Below are 19,100 nucleotides of genomic sequence, written 5' to 3'. Positions count from 1 at the left end.
GAATGAATCTGTGATTCTGAGAGCAACTCAACCTGACTGCCTGCTTTGCCTGATTTTGGGTAAAAGTTGCTCTATTTTAATAAAGAATTCCATATTTATATAAATATTCATAATATTTACATACAAGCCATGTCCAGCCAGTCACATGACCACCAAACCATATCCACAAACTAGGCCACGCCCACAGAACCAGTTAGTGGTCCCTGGGATCTAAAAATTATGAGTTTGGTGGTCCCTGAGGTCCAAAAGGTTGGCGACCCCTGCTCCATTCCAATCTAACTCAGAGACAGACCTATCCCAAAAGTACCTTTATTAGGATTGCACCTGGCACATCTGTGAGATCCCGAATCTAAAAAGGGTTTTTTTCGAGCTTCCCACAAGCTCCCAACCTTCGAATTCACGTTTGTTCCCAGCAGCTGCCGCACTCTGCTTGCATCTCTTTTAAACGCTTCCCTGGTGTGGCTATTGAAAGGAATCAGGGCCTTGTCCTCCCCCGTAAGCCATGCAACTCACGTTGCTCCCTTCTCCGTTCTTCCCTGCGTGCCCTAGGAAGAAGAGGGGGTCTTCCCCCTGGGTCTTCCTCTGAACTCTCTCTCCCTTGTTCTACCTCTCCCCTGCTCTGCCCAGCCGGACTTTGCCCTTCCCCAGCCGCCTCCACAGCCAACGGAGCTCCCGCTCCCTGTCGGCCGTTCATCTTCCTCCTCTCAGACTCCCTGGTTGGGGACAGCCTAGCTAAATCTCAAGGGCAAATAAAGCTCAGAAAAATCTACATGCATTTATACTTCAAATACATTATTTCAACTCACGAATCAGCATATCTGCTCGGCTTACAAAAAAGCTTGGGTAACTTGGGGTTTCAAGAAGAGATTGGACTGCCATTTGTTAGAAATGATGTAGGGTCTCCTGCTAGGGGTAGGGGGTGGGGTTGGACTAGATGACCTCCAAGGTCCCTTCCATCTCTGATTATGTGTTATCTGAGGAAAATTTTGAATCCACTTTAAATCAAAAGGACATAGGAGGTTAGTTTTATTTAGTGGCCAAAATAAATGGATTTTATAAGAAAGACCCTTCAAACGCTTAAAGCTTGCTTCATTTGATTTTTTTAATTTGATCTTTAAAATCAAAGTTGGTTGAGGGACAAGTAGCCTATATCTTCAGGCAACACAAATGTGTCATACCAACTCCATCTCTTATTTTAGAGTCAAGGTTCAGGTTAGTCCTTGACTTATGACCACAATTGAGCTCAATGTTTCTGTTGATAAACGAGACACTTTTTGCCCACGTTTTATGACCAATCTTGCAAAGCTGGCTGAGGAATTCAGGGAGTTGAAGTCCACCAGTCTTCAAGTGGCCAAGGCTGGAGACCCCTGCCTTTATTTATATTTTATTTTCTCAAGTGATTATAAGATAACAGGTATAAGCATAAACATAGTTATGAGTACATGAAATTGATACATATAAGAAAAATAAAAGAAACAATAGGACAGGGACGGTAGGCACGTTGGTGCGCTTATGCACACCCCCTACAGACCTCAGGAAAGGGGTGAGGTCAACAGTAGACAGTCTAAGGTTAAAGTTTTTGGGGTTTGGGGAAGAAACCACAGAGTCAGGTAGAGTATTCCAGACATTGACCCCTCTGTGGCTGACGTCGTATTTCCTGCCATCAAGTTTGGTGCGATTAACCTTGAGTTGGTATCTATTGTTTGCTCTTGTGCTGTTACGGTTGAAGCTGAAGTATTCATTGACAGGCAGGACATTGCAATGTATGATTTTATATACTATACTTAGATCGGACCGGTTTGGTGGTTAGTTTTGGTTGTAGTTGTGGTTGTTGTAGTTGAGGTTGTGGTTGTTGTGGGATTTGATTTTGAGCCGATAGGTACTCACTAATTTTTATTTTTCCAAGAGAGATTAGGGCTGCTTGTGTAGTTGTTTCAAAGCGTGTTGCTAAGCGTTCTTCTGTCGAGTGAATGAGGGATTCCGTGCTTTCAACTCTGTCAGGCAGGCTACTCAGTTGGTTTAGCTTAGAGAACATGACGGACATAGATAAAAGAACCTATCTGAAGTTTTAACCATATCAGCTAGGTTTTTGTTTGCGTTTAAGCAGGCAGGGTGGGCTCATTTGATGTAAATTTCGCTTTCATGGATGGTTTCAAGACACCAGAAGCGTGTGCATGAGTCTGGGAGGTCATTGGTAGAGATATTTTTCTTGTTTTGGTTTGGAGTTTTTGGCTGGCATGGTCAATGGCAATAGTACACTAAACAATTACAACAGCTAGTTAATGTGATAGGTAGACAGTTACTTAATGAATGTTGGTAATTAATAAATGTTAATTGATAAGTTAGGGAACAAATCAAAAGTAAGATTACTTATTACTAAAAACCAATCAATCAACTAGATAATAAAAAATACAGCATTAAATATCAATTCAATAAATCAGTATATTAGTGGTCATTTAACAATTATACTGTTAAATGATAAATCAATTATTTTAGACAAAGCATTATCTATCAATAATTAGTCTTGAGGTAATGAAATAGCGGAGGTAGTGAAGTATGGGAGATTTGTAGTGAAAAGTTCCTTGGTTTTTCCTTAAAGCCATGTTGTTTGGTTTTTGTTTTGTTTTTAAAGAGGAAGTGTTGCTGCTTGATAGATTCGAACGGAGAAGATTTCAATGGACTCTCCAATCATCTCCTTGGGAGTTTGGAACGGATGAGATTTGGGTGGGGGTTAAGTGGAGGTTGTCGAACCAGCTGAGTGGGGATTTAAATGCAGGCTGACTCATCGGCTGAGTGATTTAAATGGGAGATTATTCCTCTCAGGTAGGGTCTATCGATTCTCCGTGAGTCTCTGCGATTCACGGCCGTTCAGAATCACCGTCTCCTGCTCTCCTCCAGTCCCGGCTCTTTTTCGGATGCTTAGGATCACCCTCTGTCAATTCCGCCTCTTGCTCTGCAGTTCAAAATCACACTCTCCGCCAGTCCCAGCTCATTCCATGCCGTTGGTTCTAGGCCACTGTTCTGACTCAGCCAGGTTACCCAGAGAACAAACACAGACAAACCCTGCAACTCAAACCCTCACAGCTTTAATCTTAAGAAATAAACTTCTTTGTAGATCAAAGACGGCTTGCAGCCAGAAAAGCCTGGACGGAATTCGTCAGATAAGCTAGTATCTCTACAGACAATGCTGGGTCCTTAGAGCTTCCTTAGAACGTTTTTTCGCCCTTTTAAAGGGCAAAAACCCTTTGAAACCAGGCTTATAGTCCCTGGAGGGAGGGGACATTCATTAGTATTCTTGCTCCGGTGCTGCTCTTCTATGGATCGTCCTGCGCTCCCTGGCCCTCAGCACAGGCTCCTCGGGAACTTCCTCCTCACTGCTGCCAGCTGAGCGCAAGAAGCCTCAGCCGCTCAAAATGGCGTCCTACGGAACGGAGTCCTGGCCTCCCCGCTCGCTCTCGGAATTGCCGCCGGCATGTTCTCTGTCCTCGGGCCCTTCCAATAGTCCCGGCTGAGGTAGATTCGCGGCTCCTTTGGCCCCGGGCCCGACTCCGCGGCTCCAGCGAGGCGGTTAGGCGTTCGCCATCTTCTAAGGGAGATAGTGAGGCGGGAGGCCCGCAAGGAAGAAGCTCGGCGTACCCTCGGCGCTTGGAGTGGCGGAAGAACGCTTGGAGTCCGGAAATCACAGGCTGCGGGCAAAAGGGCCGCGCCTCTCCGTTCGAAGCGGCGGCGCGCGTGCGTAGACGGGACGGGAGCCAGCACTCCCCAGCCCCGGGGAAAGGAAACGAGGGGTTGCAGTTCGCCCGCCTAACCACGCGGGGCGCAAGAGCGACATCGGCAGCGCCCGTCGCTCCTCCTCCTCCTCCCCATTGGCCGCACGGGCCCTCCCCCTTTCTCCGCCTCCTCCTCGAGGCCGCCGGAAGTGTTGCCGCGCCGCTCTCCCTCCGCTCTGACCTTCCCCTTGAAAAGGGGGGGGCGGGCATCCGCGGCGCATGCTCAGAAGGGAGCGGCCGAGCCGGCTCTGAGGGTGACGAGGCGGCGGTGGCGGCGGCGGCGGAGGAGAAGAAGAAAAGCGGCGGCGGCGCCGCCATGAGGGCCGAGCGGGGGCTCCCACGGTGAGCGGGCCGGGGCGCCGGGACCCTCAGCTCCCCCCCACCTTCGGAGGCGGAGGCCCTTCTCCCCCTTCCCCCCCCCGCCCGGCTAGGCCTCAACTGCCCCCCCAACTAGGCCCTTCGCCTGCCTCTCCCCCCCGCCGTCCTGGGGCGCAATTGGCCCCGCCCTGCCTCCAGCCGCCCCCCGGGCCTAAAGTGGGGCAGGGGCTTTTCCTTCCCCCTTGGAAGTCCTCTTGGGGCGGGGAGGGGCTCCCCCTTTCTCTATGGGGGGGGGGGGCAATGCAGGCCTGGCAGGCGAGGCAGGAAGGGCGGCCATCCGGCTGCAACCGGGCCCTGTCCTGTGGGGGGGCGGGCTCAGTGGGTCCTTCCCGTCCCCCCGTTGCGGTGGAGGGGAGGGAGGGGGCGGCGTTTGGGGAGGGGGTCTTCCTTCCTGGGCCTCGATCGGGGTGGGGGAGGGCGGAGGGGCGTTCTCTCCCCCTCCCCCCACTTGGGGAATCCGCCCCATAAGCTCTGGGAAGGGGGTGGGGGGGGGGGAGGGGGAGTCGGGCTCCGTGGATCCTTCCTGCCCCAATTGGGAAGGGGGGTCTTTCCCCTCCCCAGAGCTGCTTCCTGGGCCAGGGGCGGGTGGGGAGGGGCGAAGGGGCTCCCCTCCCGCCCCAGTTCAGGATCGCTACCCAAAACAGCCCTTGTCCCCTCCCCCGTAGCTTTTTGGGGGGGGCGGGCAGGCTCTGTGGGCCTTTCCTGGGCCTTCTTTTTTGGGGGGTCGGTTTGTTTCGAGAATCAAAACGGGGACGAGGTTCCTCGATCAGGAAACGTGAATTGGGGGGGAGGCTTCCCAGTTTAGGATCGGTACCCCAAACCTATTGGTTTCCCCCCGCCGCCGCCTTTATATGGTGTATTGGGGCAGGCTGGGTGCGTCCTTCCTGCCCCCCACTGGGGGAGTTTTGGGGGCTCTTTCTCCTCCCCACAGCCGCTTCCTGGTCCTTCCTAAAGTCTTAATATGGGGAGGGGGCAAAGGGGGGCCCCCAGGATCCGTTCTCAAAAGCTTCTCCCCCTTATTTTCCTCCTGCCGCTTTGTGGGGGGGGCAGTGACTCCTTCCTGCCCCAATTGGGGGGGGGGGCTCTTCTGCACCCCACCCCCACCCCATCTTCCCAATTGGGGCTGGGGGCGACTTGGTTCCCAGAGCTGCTTCTCCTCCTCCTCCTCCTCCTCCTCCTGGGCCTTGCAAGCCAGAACAAAACCTGGTTCCTCCATCCACGGGGGGGGGAGGGGAGATTAACACATTTAACAGCTCATCAGAGTTGGGAGGGACCTTGGAGGTCATCCAGTCCACCCCCACCCCGCCCAAGCAAGGGGACCCTACACCATTTCTGACAATGGCAGTCCAGCCTCTTCTAGGGGAGGGGGGTCTCCCAATTCAGGATCCACACCCCAAAGCTTATGCACACACACACACACACACACACACCACCCTGATCTGCTTCCCTCCCCTCCCCAAAATCAAGCCTTGGAGCCAGGCCTCCCCCTTCCTGAGGCCTGTGTGAATCTGGGGCATCAGAGGCCGTTTCTGTCCCCAGGGCGAGCCTGGCTGGAAAAGCCAGTTGCCAGCCCGGTTCCTCCCTCTTTGGAGCCGCCCGTCCCTCCCTCCCTCGTTTCTGCTGCTCCTGCCAGGATCGGAGTCAAAAGTTGGACCTGCTGGAGTGCTCAGCCCCCCACACTCCCTTGTAAGACTGCAGCAGTCCTCGACTTATGACCATGACCACAAACCGAGCCCAACATCACGTTGCCAAGGGAGCTGCTGGTTGAGCGAGTGGTTTTACAACCTTTCTTGACACCGGTAATAGGAAGTGAATCTAGTTTCCTCCTTGACTTTCCTTGTCAGGAGGCTGCAAAAGGGGACCATATGACACCCTCCCCCCCACACACTGTGAGCCAGCTGTCAATCATCTGAATATAAACCACGTGACCACGGGAATGCCACAAGGTTCATAAGGGTGAAAAAAAAAAACGGCCATAAGTCACTTTTTTCACCTTTAAACGGGCACTAAACGGGCTGTTGTAAGTCAAGGACTCCCTGTGTGTGGAGGCTGCCTCCAGGGCGAGGGGGCTCTTCAGGATGACCTCTGGTGGAGCAGGGGCAGTCTTCCCCTCGGGATTCTCCCCGTGGGGAGAGGCTGGGAGCCCTGTGCAAAAACGGGGCCTCTCCCAGCAAAGCCTGCAGGCAGGAAGGATTCCCCCTCACCTGGGCCCTGGTTGTAATTAAGGTTTATTTTTGGATGCCTTCAAGTCAGCCTCCATTGCTGATCCCTGAAGTAGTAGTAGTCCTCTTCCTCTTCTTCTTCTTCTCCTCCTCCTTCCTCCTCCCTCTTCTTCTTCTTCCTCCTCTTCCTCTTCCTTCTCTTCTCCTCCTCCTTCCTCCTCCTTTCTTCTTCTTCTTCTTCTTCTTCTTCTTTCTTCTTCTTCTTCTTCTTCTTCTTCCTCCTCCTCCTCCTCCTCCTCCTCCTCCTCCTCCTTCTTCCTTCTTCTTCCTCCTCCTCCTCCTCCTTTCTTCTTCTTCCTCCTCCTCCTCCTCCTTCCTCTTCTCCTCCTCCTCCTCCTCCTTTCTTTCTCCTCCTCCTCCTCCTCCTCCTCCTCCTCTCTTCCTCCTTCTTCCTTCTTCCTTGTTTGGGGGGGGTGGGATTTGCCCCCAAGAGGCAGATTGTCAGAGGAGAAGCAGCGTCCCTCGTGTGCCCTTAAATCCTTTCCCGGATAACCGTTGCAAGAGAGGAGTTGGCATTCGTGAGTCACCTGATCTCAGTTCGGCAGTTTTTCTTAAATCAGCAAAAGCTGGGAGCGAAATGGAGGATGCTGGCTTGCGTAGGATCACGTCCCAAACCCCTGGATTACATTTCTGTATCTGAATTGCTGGCCGCATCGCTATCTGGTTTCCAAGTGGAAGAGCCCATTAAGTCACGGCCGACCTGGCTCGTCCTTGCGGGAGGAAGGGTGGTGGCAACTAAGAGCCGCTGTGTGCAGCAGTCCTGGTTTTAAAAAAAAATTATTTCTTGCCTGCCGAAAATAAACAGAGCTTTTGAGGCTTGTGGACCAGGAATTGGTCTCCTGTTTGGGTGGCTGGGGGTTGGACTAGATGACCTACAAGATCCCTTCCAAGTCTATGCTGGCTGGGGAATTCTGGGAGTTGGAAGTCCACAAGTCTTAAAAGTTCCCAAGCTTGGACACCAATAGAAAATAGAATAGAAAAAGAATAACGAGAGTTGGAAGGGACCTTGGAGATCATCTAGTCCAACCCCTGCTCAAGCAGGACACCCAATCCGGTAGTCCTTGACTTTAAGGACCACAACTGAGCCCAAAAGTTCTGGCTGCTAAGCGAAACATTGACGAAGTGAGTTTTGTCCCGTTTTACGACCTTTCTTGCCACAGTTAGTCACGAGGTTGTTAAGTGAGCCTGGCTTGCTTCCCCTTTGACTTGGCTTGTCAGAAGGTCGCAAAGGGGGATCATGTGACACGCCCCCCTCCCCGGGATCGCCGCGACCGTCATAAATGCGAGACATTTGTCAAGCATCTGAATTTGGATCAGATGACCATAGGGAGGCTGCAGCGATCGCAAGTGTGAAAAATGGCCGTGAGTCATTTTGTTTAGTGCTGTTGGCATTGAACAGTCACTAAGTGAACTGTTGTAAGTCAAGGACTTACCTGTACCAGTTCAAAGGAAGTATCCAGCCTCTTCTTCAAAACCTCCCGTGACGGAGCATTCACTGAATAATCCACGGATTATTCTGATTATTCTGTCAGGAAATTCCTTCTCGGTTGCTCCTCTCCCAGGTCAGTTGCTCCTTGTCCTGCCCTCGGGGGCTTCGGAGAAGAGCTTGACCCACCCCCACCCCCCTTCTTTAGATACCAGTATTGGAGTAACAGAGTTGGAAGGGACCTCGGAGGTCTTCTAGTCCAGCCCCTTGCTCAAGCAGGAGACTGTAGTAGGCCATCCCAGACTAAGCGACTGTCTGGATTTGTCCTTAAAAGCGTCCAGCGTTTGGAGCCGCCACAACCTCTGCAGAGAAGCTGATTAATTCTTCTCGCCGACGGGAAATTTCTCTCGTTCCCGGTTGCTTCTTGTCTTGTCCTTTGGGGAATTGACCCGCTCACCCACCCCGTTCTCTCTTGGCAGCCCCTCAAATACGGGACGATGCTTTCGTGCCACCCCCGGTCCCCCCACTCCTCATGAAAAGAAGGCTGATTTCCTGGTTCCAGCTTATTCCTCATCTTGCAGGAGTCCCAGGCCTGGAAAGCCATTTCTAATTCTTTACCTTTAAACCTCCGCTTTGTCTGACGACGTGACGCCTTCCCCTCCAGGCTTTGCGATCTGTTGTATTTCCTCTTCCAGCGAAGCTCTGGGCTCCTCGTAGGCCTGTCGTAAATGTTACGTCCTCATTCGCTGAAAAGGAAACCCCGGCTGGGTCAGATCAGGGCTTTGCAAAGCGCATACGGGCAACAGCCACCCTCGAGCCCAACATGTCTGTTACTAAGCGAGAGAGTAGTTGTTAGGTCAGTTTTGCCCCATTTCCAGGAGCTTTCTGGCCACCGTTGTTAAGTGAACACACTGCAGTTGTTAAGTTAATCAAAAGGTTGTTAAGCGAGCCCAGATTCCCCCGTTGACTCAGCTTGTCAACAGGGGACTTAAGGAAGCCTCAAATTTATGTCAGTGAAACATTCGTGGAGTCCACTGTGCCCCATTTTACAACTTCTCTCGCCACGTTGGTGAAGCGAATCACCACGGCCGTTAAAATTAGTGGCACGGTCGTTAAGTAAATCTGGTCTCTTCCTCTCCTCCCCCCTCATCAAAAGGGAGCCCTCCCCATCATAAATGTGAGTTGTCAATCATCAATGCAACTCGCGTGAGCACAGGGGATGCCGCAACGGTCATAAGTGTGAAAAACGGTCGTAAGTCTTTTTTTTTTTCAATGCTGTTGCAACTTTGAACGATCACTAAATGAACTGTTGTAAGTTGAGGACTGCCTGTACTGGAAACAGCAAGTTTTTCATGATGTTGCTAACCAGAAAAGCTTTCCGGTTCCTTTTTATACAGATTTACACTCCAGGCTCTTATTTTCCTTGAAGGGATTTCCTTCTCTTTCTTTGCTAGACATCTCAAAACAATTTTCCTTAAAATGCTCAGAATCCTTTCCATTCCCCTGCGGGGAGTTACTGTAAAGCACGTTTATAAATTTTTACAATCCTTGTAATTTTCTGATTCCGTCTCCATTAATGTGCAATTTGTGGTTTCAAAGTGCATATGTATTAATGAAACAGAGCGGTTCGGTTTGCAGCATTATATAATTTGCCAATTAAAAATGTAAATCTGGCAGTACAGCATAAGTGGTTTTCTGCATTTTACTAAAAAACAAGTCAAGTTTTGTGCAAATATTCCTGCAAGTTTGAGCAAAAAATAAATAAATGAAGTCAAATAATATTTTTCTGTGTAATAATGAGGAAGCTTACAAAAGCAGTTTATCTGGATTTATTTAGATAAATCAGCAAAGATTGAAATGAGAAATAAGCTAAATTTATTTCTTCTTACGCCTATTTTCCTTGCTCGCTGTTGAACGCTATATGGCTACAGTTTGAAGGTGCTTCTAACTCATTTATTTAGCAAACCCGAATTGGCCTGCAAGGAGATCGGACCGGCATTCAGATTTCATTTTATGCAATGTAAAAATCTGGTTTCCATCTAAAGGGCATCACCCAGCTGACTTTGTGCCCAAGACTAGAACTCACGACTCCCTGGTTGCTTACCCGAGGCCCTAACTGCTGCGCCAGACTGTCTTGTCAGCTAATTGTAATTTTTAATGAAATAGGGAAAATTAGAGCAACAAATATTCATCCCATTTATGAATTGAATGGTATTCTAATTCAGAATAAGTTAAATAACTGGTTGGGTCTAGCGGTGAAGGCACCGGACTGGAAAGCAGGAGATCGCCGAGTTCTAGTCCTGCCTTAGGAATGGAAAAAAATGTGACCGGGCCGTTTTTCACACTTAAATTTACATTCTATGTTCTGTCTTGGATGCTAAGAGTTGGATCCTTCTTCTTCCCCTAGAAAGAACCCAGATGCCACCAGGAGAACAGGAATGACATGTAGTCCTCAACTTACAAGAGTTCATTTAATGACCGTTCAAAATTGTTGTGGGACTGAAAAGTGGGACACAGGACCCTTTTTCACAGTTCTGACCGTTGCTGTGTCCCAAATTCATGCGACCTTCTTTTTGCGGCCTTCTGACAAGCAAAATCCATGGGGAAGCCAGATTCACTTAACAGCCGGGTCACGTACTGATCAGCTGCAGTGATTCACTTAACAACTGGCAGGAAAGGTCATAAAATGAGGCAAAATTCATTTTGTCTCACTTAACAAGAGAAATTTTAGCTTCCATTGTGGTCTTAACCCACTCTGTACCAGGGATGTTGGAACTTTGAACCCGGATCACTGGGAATTTTCTTTGGCCTGTCGTAACGTGAATGGTTTCTGAGCAACCGGTCATAAACCAAGGATCACTTGTGCTGAAGCGAGAGACCCGAGGAAACAATAAATACAGATAGCCCTGGACTTCTGACCACAATTGGGCCCACATTTTCCTGTTGCTAAGTGTTAAGTGAGCTTTGTCCCATTTTACAGCCTTTCTTGTCACCGTTGTTAAGTGGATCACTCCAGTTGCTGAAGGACAACCCGGTTGTGGGAGTGAATCTGGCTTCCCCATTGACTTTGCTGGTCAGAAAGTTTAAAGGCCACGTTCCCGGGACACTGCAACTGTCATAAATAGGAGTCGTTTGCCGAGCGTCTGAATTTTGATCACAGGAGCGTGGGGGTGGCCCAACGGTCGTAAGCGTGAAAACTGTCCTAAGTCACTTTTTCCAGGGCCTCCGTAACGCCAAACAGTCACTCAAGGACCACGTATGAATATTTCAAATCGTGCCCGTCTTTGATCTCGGGCTTTCTGGAGTCCTTCTGGAGTTGTTCCGGAGAGTCTCACCTGTCACCCGTGTTTCCTTTTAGTGCGCAGAGGACCCAGGACCCCATGTGCTAACAGCCGCCTGCCATGCTGGCCTGTCTGCCAGGACCAAGCGACCTCTCTTTCCAGCTGCTTCCTTACCCGCAGATGAACACTGGGCTTCAGAAATGTGAGTTTCGGCCTGCATCTTGCACCGCGCGCCCAAGGGATTGGGGTGGGTGAGGGAGGAGCTAGCACCCTGGTAGGTCTTCGGCGCACCTCAGCGAGTCAGTTTTGATCCCTAAAAGCAACCAGCTCCAGAAGGGTCAGGGTTAAAAGTTGAGCGTGCCACATTGCAAAATGAGACGCTCTCAACCCCGGCAGGTTGAAGATGGGTGGGCTTCAACTCCCGGCATTCTTCAAGCTGCCATTGAGAAACACCCCATCAGAGACACTCTGGTCCTGGCATCAGTGCCAACGTTCTCCCGATTCTTTATTTTTTATTTATCAACTTCACAAGAACAAGGGCCAGCAAGGAAGTCCTGTGGTTTAGTAGTAGTAGAAGTTTCTGTTTTATATAAAGCACTGCAGAAGAGTACAGTCACCATGTGCTTTACTGCTCAACCATGTTTTATTGTAACAAGAAACGGGAAATTTCTCAGAAGATAAAGAAACCATAGATGCACACTAAACACTGGCATCGACTGGCTAAATAATTTTGTAGTTGCAATACAAAATACATCCTAACATGTATTCTGCCATGTAGATGTTACTGCCTGGCACATTCAGTGCCCGGTAGTTTCATTTCCCTGCAAGAAGGGAAAGGCTGCCCGTCCCATCTCAGCCGGCTTCCCTGGTCTTGCCCCGTTTCCTTTCCAAACAGCTGTGCTAGGGTGGGTACAGGTAATCCTCGACTTAACGGCCACGCCTGAGCCCACGATTTCTGTTGTTAAGTGAGACATTTATGAAGTGAATTTTACCCCATGTTACAACTTCTTGCTGCAGTTGTTGAGCGAATGACTGTTGAAAGTCAGTAACCCCGTTGTTAAGTGAATCGGGCTTCTTGCTTGGCTTGGCTTGTGAGAAGGTCGCAAAAGGAGGAATCATGTGACCAGTTGCCAAATGGCCAGGTTTTGATAGTGATCATGGCGATGCTGTGGTGGGCGCAATCCCTTTTTCCAGTGCCACTGTGACTTTAAACAGTCATTAAAACAAATGGTTGTAAGTCGAGGACCACCCGTACTTAAGTTATCCTAGATGAGCCCATTGCCCCCCCTTCCCCCAACAATCTGGGTCCTCATTTTACTGACCTCGGAAGGATGGAAGGCTGAGTCCACCTGGAGCTGCTCAGAATTGAACTCCAGGCTGTGGATATTCCATCCACAGCGCCAACATGGGAAGGAAGGAAGTGGAGGGAGGGAGGGAGGAAGGAAAGGAAGGAAGGAAAGGAAGGGAAGGAAGGAAGGAAGGAAGGAAGGAAGGGAAAGGAAGGAAAGGAAAAGGAAGGAAGGAAGGAAGGAAGGAAGTGGAGGAAGGAAGGAAGGAAGGTAAGGGAAAGGAAGAGGAAGGAAGGAAGGAAGGAAGGGAAGGAAGGGGAGGGAGGAAGGAGGGGAAGGAAGGAAGGAAGTAGAGGGAGGAAGGAAGGAAGGGAGGAAGGAAGTGGAGGGAGGAAGGAAGGAAGTGGAGGGAGGAAGGAAGGAAGGAAGGAGAGGAAGGAAGGAAGGAAGTAGAGGGAGGGAGGAAGGAAGGAGAGGGAGGAAGGAAGGAAGGAAGTAGAGGGAGGGAGGAAGGAAGGAAGTGGAGGGAGGAAGGAAGGAAGTAGAGGGAGGGAGGAAGGAAGTAGAGGGAGAAAGGAAGGAAGGAAGTAGAGGAAGGAAGGAAGTAGAGGGAGGAAGGGAGGAAGTAGAGGAAGGAAGGAAGGGAGGGAAGTAGAGGGAGGAAGGAAGGAAGTGGAGGAAGGAAGAAAGTAGAGGGAGGAAGGAAGGAAGCGCACTAGCACTAGCAATTAGATTTATATACCGCTTCACAGTGCTTTTCCGCTCTCTAAGCGGTTACACCAGAGGTCCCCAAACTTGGTCACTTTAAGGCGGGTGGACTTCAACTCCCAGAATTCTCCAGCCAGCAGAGCCGAAGTCCACCCTTCTTAAAAGTGGTCAAGTTTGGGGACCCCTGGCTTACACAATCTGCCTGTTGTCCCCCCAATCTGGGCCCTCGTTTTACCGACCGCAGAAAGACGGAAGGCCGAGCCAACCTCGCGTCCGTCAGGATCCAACCGCGGGCAGCAGGCCGACTTAGCCCGCAACGCTGCCTCCTAACCACTGTGCTGCCATTACCCAGCGTGGTTTGGAAAGAGAAAGAAGACGACCCCATTTGAGCCGCCGGGTGGGCTTGCAGCCCCTCCAGGGTATCCAGAGCTCCAAAGGCCCCGTGAGGAGGGGCTGGCACCCCACGGGGTCCCCAGGGTACGGCCCAAACACCGAGAGGGACGAGCGGGACTCCACCGATGCCCATCAGAAACAGATGGCGCTTCAGTCGGGCCAAGGGGCCTTTTTTATTTTCCCCCTCCCCCCTTTTTTTTTTTTAAACAATACCCTGCTGGGCCCCCGATATTGGGCGAGCTCCCCCTCAAGCCCCGCCCCTCTTTCGAGCTCGGCCCAGGGCAGTTCTGAGGTTCTGAAGAGCCGGCGCTGACTGCTGACTCAGTCGGTGTTGATGGCTCCTTTCTCTCGTTCTCTTTCTCTCTCTCTCTCTCTCTCTCTCTCTCTCTCTCGCTCTCTCCTTTTTCTCCCTTTTTCTCCACGCTCTCTGTCTCTCTGACTTTCTCTTCCTCCTCCTCCTCCTCCCCCCTCCCTTCCCCAACCAGGGACACTCCACAGAAAATGAGAGCCGCACAGCACCCTACTCCAGCCGAGTTGGACGCGTATGCTAAGAAGGTAGCCAACCACCCTCTGACCATCAAAATTTTCCCCAACAGCATCAAGGTGCCTCAGCGGAAACACCTGCGCCGTACTGTCAACGGGCTGGACACTTCTGGGCAGAGGTACAGCCCTTACCCGCCGTCGCAGGCTTCCGTGAGAACAGGCCTCCTGGCCATCGTCCGGTCCCCGGCCAAAGGGGTCGTCAAGGACTTTGACGGGAAGCGGAGCCGCCTGCTGCCAGAAGCCATGATGAACCCCCCCTCCGTCCCTTACGCGGCACCTAGCACTTTAACCCACCCCCAGGCGCTGGCCCGCCAGCAGGCCCTGCAGCACCTCCACTCTCAGGGGGTGCCCCCCGGCCTGCAGCCGCCGCAGAACGTGGCCCACCCTGGCCTGCAGCAGCTGCAGCCTCTGCCGCCGCCGCACCCCACCAACCACTTGCAGCCGCAGCCGCCGCCTCCTCCGCCACTGACGGGCATGCACCTGGGCAGGAAGATGGCCGACGCCGACGCCCCTCCGAATGTGACCGTCTCTACCTCAACCATCCCGCTCTCCATGGCGGCCACGCTGCAGCAGAGCCAGCCGCCGGATCTGAGCAGCATCGTGCACCAGATCAGCCAGTTCTGCCAGGCGCGTACGGGCACCAGCGCTACCTCAGTCTGCGAGGGACAGATCGCCAACCCCAGCCCCATCAGCCGCAACCTCCTGATCAGTGCCAGCAGCCGGGTGTCCGCGCACAACGTCCCCACCCCGCTGCCTTCCTGCGGCATGGGGAACCCGGGCGACCATGCGACGGCGGCCCCGCCCGCCGCCCTGGGGATGCCCCTGGCGCGCGGCCCTCCCGCCTACCAAAGCGAAATGAAGCAAGTGGCAGCCTGGAACCAGCACCAGCTGGCTCACCTGCAGCAGATGTGCGGCGAGGCCATCGGCCCCTCGGCGCCCCTGGGCAAGCCCCTCGGCCGAGAGCTGCCCGCCAAAGGGCCCGGCTACGCCCTGGAGCTGTGCATGGGCCAGCCGTACGGCGCGAAGGCCGCCCTGGAGAAGCCCACCCCCTCGCCCCCCATCAACGGCCTGCCCGGCCCGGTGCCCTTCACCAACGGGCACTACTTCCAGCCTGCCCTGTGGAATAACATTCTGCCCACACCCAACAGTGACAGCTCGGGCTCCCAGGACCTGGCCTTGCCCTTCCACGGGGGTGGCGGCGGCGGCGGAGGAGGAGGAGGAGCAGGGGGACTGCAAGCGATGGGGGCGGCTGCCCTGGAGTGTACGGCGGCCCCCCACTGCCGAGGCGGGGCAGGGCCCTCCGGCCCGGGCGGCGTGATGCCGACGATGGAGTACCCAGACTTCCACCGGTCCTGCCTGCGCGAGCCGGGCGGGGCCCCGCTGAGCAAAGCGGCCCGCACATCCGTGAACCGAGGGCGCGAGCCCGCCGAGAGCTGCGGGCTTCACCTCCAGCACCCGGGCTACAGATGAGGCGGGCATCCGTCGTGGCAGCACGGTGACTTTCCCTCGGGCGCTGGCCAGGATCGTTCTAGGGGTAGTTTGGTGCCGGCGTTACGGAGCTGGCCGGGCGCGCGGCTCTTTTCTCTTTTTTGAACTGTCAAACTGCTGTGATCATTCTCGCCAACGGCTGAAAACTATAGAGATGAGCTCCCTCCCTTCTGGGTGACACCCCAACCCCCCAACCCCGCTGCCAGTCTGTAGCCCATGCAAAATCCCCCCCTCCCCCTTTAGCAGACCCCCCCCCCGCTCCCCTCGCCCGGGAAGGAGAGCCTCTGCGGAGCGACGGGCACCTTGCCTTCTGCCCTCCCCCTGTGGCCAGGAAGGTGGGTGAGGAGCCTGGCTCAAGAAACGCCCCCCCAAAAAGCGCAAAGGACCCAAAAGATAGCAACTCCCCTCCCCATTAAGAGGGGAGCCCCCACTTCTCTCCCAGCTAATTTGGGGTGTAATGGAGCCCTGTCTCCCTCTCTCTCTCTCCCTCCCTCTCGGCCTTTTCTGGGAGGTTTGCTCCATATTGCAAACCCCACACCCAGTAACCCCGATGTTGTTCCCTAGTTGGGTGGTGAAATGTCCGCGGAAAAAGAACCCAACTCGGGGAGCACCACGGGACCCCCACATGTTCAGCAACAGATGACGGGTTGTCCTCAACTTAACGACCAGGGAGGGGGGGGGGCAGAATTTCTGTGTCATTAAGTGACTCCTGCCCGATTTTACGGCCTCTTTGGCCACAGCTGAGCGGTTGGAAAAGCCGGTCCACGGGGGGGTCATTAAGTGAATCAGGCTCCCACCCCCCCTCCCCCATTGTGACTTGGCGCCACAGTGTCCCCGAGGATGCAGCAGCCGTCATAATTCGCCGAAGGCGTCCGGTTTTCGATCCCGGGCAACGGTCATAAGTGTGAGGACTTTTCATAAGTCGCTTCCCCCCCCCCCCGGGACGTAACTCCAAACGGCTCCTAACGAATGTTCGTAAGTCAAGGACTTACCTCTCCACTGTCAGATAACAGATAAGTTGGAAGGGACCTTGTAGGTCATCTAGTCCAACCCCACCCCACCCCAGATGTTGGTAGTTTCAGATCCCCCTTCCCCCAGTTTCCTAACCGGGGAGGGGAGGTTGGGGAGGGGTCTTTGCCTGTCCATAAGCATCAGCCCCACGGTGCCCACCCACTTCCTGCCTCGGCAGCCCTCCTCCTCCTCCCCTTCCCCAAAGGACAGGCCCCCTCCCTCCTCTCCCCTCCCCCTTCTTACCTCCCAGCCCCCCAAAATGATCACGGTCCGGTTTGGAGTTGAAAAAAGAACGACGCCTCCAGCTGCCTTTCCGAAGTCTTTTTCTCTCTCCCGCCCCCCCTCTCTCCCCCCCTCTCTCAACACTGGCTAAAGCGATCACTGTACAGCGGCTGTGAACTGGGTTTCCAGTGTGAATGTGACCTGGGAGCATGGGTCTGAGTTAGCACTGGGGTGGGGGGCTTCCCTGGGGGGGCGGGTAGGGGAGACTTAACTCAAGCCTTAAGCGGCTGCTCGGCTGGCTGGTTCTCCTTAACAAGCATGGGTTTGAAGCTAGCCAGACAAAAATAAAAAAGCAATTTTATTTATATATATATATATATATACTCTTAAGTTTTCGCAGGTACTTACATGCATGGTATTCAGCTTTGTTCGGGTATTTTCCCATGTCATTGTAGTTGTGCTTTTAAAGTTGTAGCAACGTTTCGGCAGAATCTCATCTGCCATCATCAGGCTTCGGTATTGTGTTCGTCTTTAAAAGCACAACTATAATGACGTGGAAAAATACGCAAACAAACCTGAATACCATACATATAAATACCCACAAAAACTTAAGAAAACACACACACACATATATATATATCTGTATGTATGTATGTATGTATGTGTGTGTATATATATATATATATAAAGTTTTCACGGGTACTTACATGTATTCAGCTTTGTTCGGGTATTTTCCCACGTCATTGTAGTTGTGCTTTTAAAGTTGTAGCGACGTTTCGGCAGAATCTCATCTGCCATCATCAGGCTTCGGTATTGTGTTGGTCTGTGAGTCAGGCTTTCACAGCCGTTTCTGTTTTAAATCTGGGGCTCGCCTACTGCTGTGCCAGAATGGTTTTTTGTTTTTTGTTTCTTCATCCTGATTGGTTGGGAGTCTTGGTCTGTGTTTGTTGGTCTTGGAGTTTGTTGTGTTCTGCTTGATTGGTGCTTCTAATATCTTCTGTCTTGTTTTGTGGCTTTTTTCGTATCTTGGTTGGCTGGCAACATTGTGTTTCCTGTATTGGAGGCTTTTAGTGCCGCTCGGCTCCGAGTAAATGGACGGCTAACAAATGATAGCCGTCCATTTCCAGCCGTCCAATCTCCAGATGAGATTCTGCCGAAACGTCGCTACAACTTTAAAAGCACAACTACAATGACGTGGGAAAATACCCGAACAAAGCTGAAGGCCATACAGGTAAGTACCCGCGAAAACTTAAGAAAACAAATTATATATATATATATATAAGAGAAGGGACCGTCCTGATTGGCTGGAGGCTCTTCAAGCGGTTGTCCCCAAAACGGAACAAGCGGACCTGTCTGCCTCGGACCCCAGGGCGTGGGGGCTGGGCCATAGGGACCCCGGAAGGGGTTTTGCTGGCCTTCCACGCCCCCACCGCCCCCCCAGGCCGTGGTACCACCATCACCACTGCCACCCCTCCCCCCTTCGAGAGGGTCATTTCTGGCCCTCTGTTCCAGGGGCCTCCAACCTTGGCCACTTTAAGACTGGTGGAACTCCCAGAATCCCCCAGCCAGCATAGCATAGGGGCCTTGGAGGTCAATTAGTCCAACCCCCTGCTCAAGCCAGAGATCCAATGCCAGGAGGGTCCAACTTTGGAAAATTTTAAGACTGGTGGACTTCAACTCCCAGAATTCCCCAGCCGGCAGACCAGGGGACTTGGAGACCTTGCGGGCTGAGGAACTCTGGGAGTTGAAGTCCACCAGTCTGGAAGTGGCCAAGCGGGGAGACCCCTGCTCTACGCCGAGCCCCTCTTGAATTTTTCTCCCAACGTCGTCCTCCCTTTGCGTTGCCTTAAATGGGATGCCTGGTTTCCCAACGCCAATTTCACCTTTTCCGCCTTGTTCTCGCGTGTGAGCCCCAGGGCAAGTGGGAGAAGAGCTTCTGGTCTGCCCGCCCACCCCCAAAATAACATTTCTTCCCAACATGTTCCCTACAAACACCACCACCACCCCCCAAAAAAAACACCGTGGGGGAGGGCTGAATCGTCTCTGGTTTCATCCTCGTTCTACGACGATCCGTTGGCCCGTTCGCTCCATAAAATTGGGTTGCTGTTGGAGTCTTCAAACCAGACGGTTAGCCTAGGAGGGTGCTGGACCCCCCCCTGCCCCTCCCCTTTCTGCTGCTCTGGCCCAGGGTTTTTTTTGGGGGCGTTCTCTAGGTTCCCCCTCCCCCAGTCCTGCCTTGCTTGGAACAAATCCATCCCTTGAATTGAAGCCCGGGGGTCGGAGTTGTAGCCAAGAATCCACTCGGCCCGTGATGGCGAACCTATGGCACGCGAGCCTCAGGTAACCTTGCCTCGCTGCGCATGCACGCA

General features: G+C 52.7%; 1 protein-coding gene across 3 annotated transcripts; it reads left to right on the top strand.

Annotated features, from left to right (window-relative positions):
- The first annotated feature begins 3,983 nt into the window (after window positions 1-3,983).
- On the top strand, window positions 3,984-17,362 carry FAM222B (family with sequence similarity 222 member B). Of its 3 annotated transcripts, none has more exons than XM_087924191.1 (3): window positions 3,984-4,112; window positions 11,155-11,291; window positions 13,964-17,359. In XM_087924191.1, exons 2-3 carry the CDS (start codon window positions 11,198-11,200, stop codon window positions 15,478-15,480), a joined length of 1,611 nt encoding a protein of 536 aa, XP_087780317.1. In that variant the 5' UTR covers window positions 3,984-4,112; window positions 11,155-11,197; the 3' UTR covers window positions 15,481-17,359. The 3 variants fall into 3 exon arrangements, with proteins under 3 accessions (XP_087780317.1, XP_087780312.1, XP_087780321.1); XM_087924186.1 differs by having other exon boundaries at window positions 11,155-11,280; window positions 13,953-17,358; XM_087924195.1 differs by having other exon boundaries at window positions 3,990-4,112; window positions 11,155-11,279; window positions 14,064-17,362.
- Window positions 17,363-19,100: the final 1,738 nt, after the last annotated feature.

This window comes from Pseudonaja textilis, chromosome 1 (assembly GCF_049901715.1).
Source record: "Pseudonaja textilis isolate UNSWEBS1 chromosome 1, rPseTex1.2, whole genome shotgun sequence".
NCBI classification, from domain to species: Eukaryota; Metazoa; Chordata; class Lepidosauria; order Squamata; family Elapidae; genus Pseudonaja; species Pseudonaja textilis.
Note: the sequence above shows the minus strand (reverse complement) of the source record. Positions and strands in the feature narration are given on the sequence as shown.

What these genes read in the sequence shown, in the direction of transcription:
- FAM222B (XM_087924191.1), top strand. Translation starts at nt 11,198, where the DNA reads ATGCTGGCCTGTCTGCCAGGACCAAGCGACCTCTCTTTCCAGCTGCTT. An exon ending in TCAGAAATGTGAGTTTCGGC is followed by an intron (nt 11,292 to 13,963) that starts CTGCATCTTGCA and finishes GGGACACTCCAC; the next exon opens with AGAAAATGAGAGCCGCACAG.